The sequence below is a fragment of the Oratosquilla oratoria genome, chromosome 43 (assembly GCF_046742065.1).
Source record: "Oratosquilla oratoria isolate Oo_2021 chromosome 43, ASM4674206v1, whole genome shotgun sequence".
NCBI lineage: Eukaryota > Metazoa > Arthropoda > Malacostraca > Stomatopoda > Squillidae > Oratosquilla > Oratosquilla oratoria.
The window spans coordinates 23833581-23838083 of NC_134819.1; the positions used below are offsets into that span (position 1 = coordinate 23833581).

The window sequence follows — 4503 nt, forward strand, 5'->3', positions numbered from 1 at the left end:
ACGAAGAACAAGGAGAGCTCGGGATGCCTTCTAAGCCACCTCCACCTCCACCGTTGCCTTCCATTCCTCCTCCACCACCACCTCCACCAGCCGGAATGAAGAAGAATAAGGGAAAAGTTACTGAAAGCCCTAAAAAGCCCGAGGCTGGATCAGCAGACCTGCGGGTCTTGCTGATGGAACAAATCCGAAGAGGGGTGAAGCTGAAGCCCATAGCGCCTGCAAAGGGGGGAACGTCGACCGAAAATGACTTCGCAGAGCGCCCGAAAGTGATGAAGTCACCAGGACAGACGACTGTACCACCCCCTCCGACACCACCGCCGATCCTTCAACCGAGGAATAAAACATCGGCTCTGAAGAAAAAAGAGTCCATTACGGAAGGACCTAAGGACTCGAATATCGGCCAAATCCCACAGATGGACAATCACGCCCTACTAATGGAAGAAATCCGAAAGGGCGTAACACTCAGACCCACAAAGCCCATAAACCAGGAGGAAAGTCCCAAAAGTAGGACTTCGCATTTCCTCGAAGAGCCTAGCCACTTCAAGAACGTAGATCAGGTTGGCTCAAAGCCCAGAAGCCCCGAGGAAAAGGGGCAAAGCGAGGAATCGAAGGAGGAACCAAGTAAACCTCCTGGAACGCCTGAGCCAGCAGATCTCCGATCCAGACTAATGGACGAGATCCGAGCCGGCGTCAAACTGCGCCCAACCTCACACTCGAGGGCCAAACCTGCGTCCAAGAACGACCTTGCCCTGGTCATGGAGCGCGCTTTGGAGGCTCGGAAAGCCTTCATTCAAGGTGATTCCGACGATGAAGCCTCCAGTGAAGAGGACGATGAATCATGGGACTGAACGAAGCCCATTAGTTGTTCTAAAAAATGCCCCAGTGGGTCTGAACAAAGCCCATCTATTTGATTAAAAAGTGTCCATCTTATTCTTTATCGTCATATCATCTTCACAACGTGCCCTCAGAAAGGGACGGATCAGAAAAGTGCTATCGCGGTCTTCAAAATCGTGACGATACTGACATAAATCGTCATACATTTCTAGTTACAAGCCCATGAAATATACCAAAAAGAAGTTGACATAAATCGTCATACATTTGAAGTTACAAGCCCATGAAATATGGCCACAAGAAGTTGACATAAATCGTCATACATTTGAATTCATAAGCCCATAAATTATGCCCACAAGAAATTGACATAAATCGTCATACATTTGGATTCATTGGCCCATGAAATATGCCCATAAGGAGTTAAGCAAACTTTGCATGCGCGCGCGCACGCTCGTGTGTGTGTGTGTGTACTCTTTCATACCTTTGTGTCTTTTCTTCATGTAATTTCATAGGAGTGACATTGCTGAAAGAGTTTCAGTCAACCTCTTGCAATTCTGATAAATTTGTTAAATACTCATATTTCATCTGCTTTCTTGTAAGAAGCTAGAAAATCCAACCAATCAGGTAATTTGAAAAAATAGAATAAAGAAATTAATAAATCCGGAGGAAAGTATGTATGTGTGTTGCAAGAAGAGGAAAGGAGGAAGAGGAGAGGAAGAAGAGGAGAGGAGAGGAGAAGCAGGGAAGAGAAGTGAGATGAGAAGGAGGCGGAGAAGAACGCACACACACACACACATATTATATATATATATATATATATATATATGTGTGTGTGTGTGTGTGTGTGTACAGAAAGAGAGAGAGAGAGAAAAAGGTGGTAAGGAGGAGATGAGAAAAAGAAAAGGAAAGGAATGGAAAGGATGAGGATGAGGAGGAAGAAGAGGGTATTGGAGATAAATGAATGTAGGGAAAGCCCACACTAAAAAGAAGCAGAAGTTGATTGCATTGACGGTGTCTCTTCACAAAAAATACATAAATTCTTCAGAGGCATTAAGAACAATTGGTACCAGGCACAACACACCTCGCTTGGTAAATTACACAATGTAACACATGTTTTGTTTATTTGTATTTTTTCATGTTTATATATGTATTTTGTGTCACTGAATCCAAATATCACATTAGTTTTGACGTAACATCGATATTTCTTTATTTATTCTTGATTTTATATTTTATTGTTATATACGCAACCTTTCTCTACAGTAGTTAATTGATTCAATCTACTTTAGCATTCTAAGGATAATTATACAACATCTAGTATTTTTTTCATAATATGAAGTGTATTTAAGAGCTACAATATTAGTAAGAACAAAATAAACAACACAACTTTGCACTGCAAGTGTTTTGATGACTCTTCTCATGATTAGAAGTGCTTTGACGATCGAGATTTTCTAGAATGCATGCTTTCGTCTTTTCTGACTAGTGACCATATGTAATCTCCCATCATAGCAGTATTCCATCGTCCTTGATATCTTCTTTCCATAGTTGCGATATCCTGATGAAATCTCTCGCCATGCTCCTCACTGACAGCCCCCAAGTTTTCGGGGAAGAAATCTAGGTGAGAATGCAAGAAATGTATCTTCAAGGACATACGACAATCAAGTTTCCTGAAGTTCTCAATAAGCTTTGCCACTATTTGTTTATAATTAGGGTCCTTGTGATTTCCTAGGAATCCCCGAACTACATCACGAAATGAACACCAAGCTTCTCTTTCAACTTTCGTCATCGCTCTTTCCAGTTTCTCCGACTTCAACATTTTGTTTACCTGGGGTCCAACAAATATACCACCCTTGAGCTTAGCCTCAGATAGCTTGGGAAACATGAGACAAATTTCTTGGAAAGTTTCGCCTCCAAAATCCAAAGCCTTCACAAACTGTTTAATTAACCCTAGCTTGATATGAAGTGGTGGTAATAAAACTTTTTTCGAATCTACTAGAGGCTGTCTGAGAACATTTAACATTCCTGGCTGCAGTTCAACTCTTGGGGGGCAATGAACTTTATTATAATGATCATCATCAGCCTTGCTGTCCCATAAACAAAGAAAACAGGAATACTTTGTGTATCCCCCTTGTAGGCCAAGCAAAAAGGCTAGCATCTTGAAATCACCACAAACATCCCATCTGAATTCAGCATAATTGATTTTTTCAAGAAGCTGTTTGACATTATGATAGTTTTCTTTCTTCTGTACTGAGTGTGCAAGAGGCAAAGATGGGTTTTTATTTCCATTGTGGAGCAATACTGCTTTGAGACTTCGTGTTGAGCTATCTATGAACAGTCGCCATTCTACAGGATCATGTTCGAGTCCAAGGGCTGTAAACAAACCAGTAACATCCTTACAATAACACATATCACTAAAGTCATAGTAAATTTTAAATTCTTCATGTCGTTTCCGGTACACAGATATCCTGCAGTCTTCTAGTAGATTCCATTCTTTCATCCTTGATGTAAGAAGCTCAGCTCCTGATTTAGTAAGACCTAAGTCTCTGATCAAGTCATCTAGCTCACTCTGACTTGGAAAGTGAGGCTCCGAAGTCGTTCTTGGTGCGAAATCTTCGTCTCCCATTTCATGGCTGCTGCTACCTGCTGACCCTTCAGATGAAATTTCCATTGCATCTTCCATCTGGAAAGAAAGAGAGAAAACTAAATATAGCAACTTCAACAAAGACGAATAGCATTAGTATTCCATATATCTTTAGGAAAGTGAATGTATATTAAGTACTTAATATTGAAGTTAATTAAAAGTAAAGAGAGTATGCTAAAAATAAACTTGCATTTTCTGGTGGTTGTGGTACTGGTAAGCTATCATCATGTGGGACAGGTGCTCTAGATGATGGTATGTCTGGATACTGCAGAGCTTGTCTTCCTTTCACTTTCCTGTACTTCGTCACATCAATCATACAAAAGTAGCAGTCGTCGTGATGGTTCTTCGGCTCTCTCCATATTCTAGGAATGGCAAAAGGCATTGCCCTTCCTGTACCTCTCAGCCATCCTTCTAGAGTAGATCGGCAGCTTCCACATATCACATGAGGTGCCCATGGCTTGTCCTGGTCACCCATGGGCATTCCGAAATAGAGTCTGTATGCTATCCACACTTTAGCACCTCTCACGATCTTATGTAGTACTTGTTTTTTCCCAATATAATAACCACACACATAGCAAAATGTATCAGGAGAATTTTCACATCCTCTAGTAGCCATCTTAACAAGTAAATAGTTCAGTCATTGATCTGAAAGAGAAAATTAGATAAACATTTAGTAGCATACCACATAACAATTCCAAAATATACATGGTAACATTGAAATTATATGTATTTCTATAACGGTCGATGATACAAAAAAATTAATTGCATATTTGAAATCAGCAGGAAAAATGGATTAATAAACTCTAAAAAAAATACAATAAACAAAGCTTTTGAAAAAAAATGTTACGTTGTGTTATTTGACTGCATCTCAATACTGAATTGATCTTCCAAGAAGAATAAACATCTATGTATTGGATCACGTGTCGGACTCGAGATCGACAGTTTTTACCCTCCTGGAAGAGAGCTCAGTGCTCATATATGATCCATCTAAGGGTAATGTTGTGACCTTGCACGCACACACACACACGCAACTC

At 40.5% G+C, this 4503-nt stretch overlaps 1 protein-coding gene across 1 annotated transcript; it reads right to left on the reverse strand.

The window, feature by feature from the left end:
* Positions 1-1365: 1365 nt before the first annotated feature.
* On the reverse strand, positions 1366-4060 carry LOC143022013 (uncharacterized). The gene is made up of 3 exons (XM_076179948.1): positions 3660-4060; positions 2573-3508; positions 1366-1434 (listed from the first exon to the last, which is right to left on the reverse strand). The coding sequence occupies exons 1-3, from the start codon at positions 3948-3950 to the stop codon at positions 1366-1368; spliced, it is 1296 nt and encodes a 431-aa protein (XP_076036063.1). The 5' UTR covers positions 3951-4060.
* Between the last annotated feature and the right edge of the window lie 443 nt (positions 4061-4503).

Bases quoted from the DNA above. Each gene is read 5' to 3' on its own strand.
- LOC143022013 (XM_076179948.1), bottom strand. From the start codon at position 3,950: ATGCCCATGGGTGACCAGGACAAGCCATGGGCACCTCATGTGATATGT. The intron at 3,509-3,659 runs GCAAGTTTATTT...CTTTCTTTCCAG, and splicing joins TACCACAACCACCAGAAAAT to ATGGAAGATGCAATGGAAAT. The intron at 1,435-2,572 runs GTAGTTCGGGGA...TGGATTTTCTAG, and splicing joins CTTGGTGTTCATTTCGTGAT to CTTCTTACAAGAAAGCAGAT.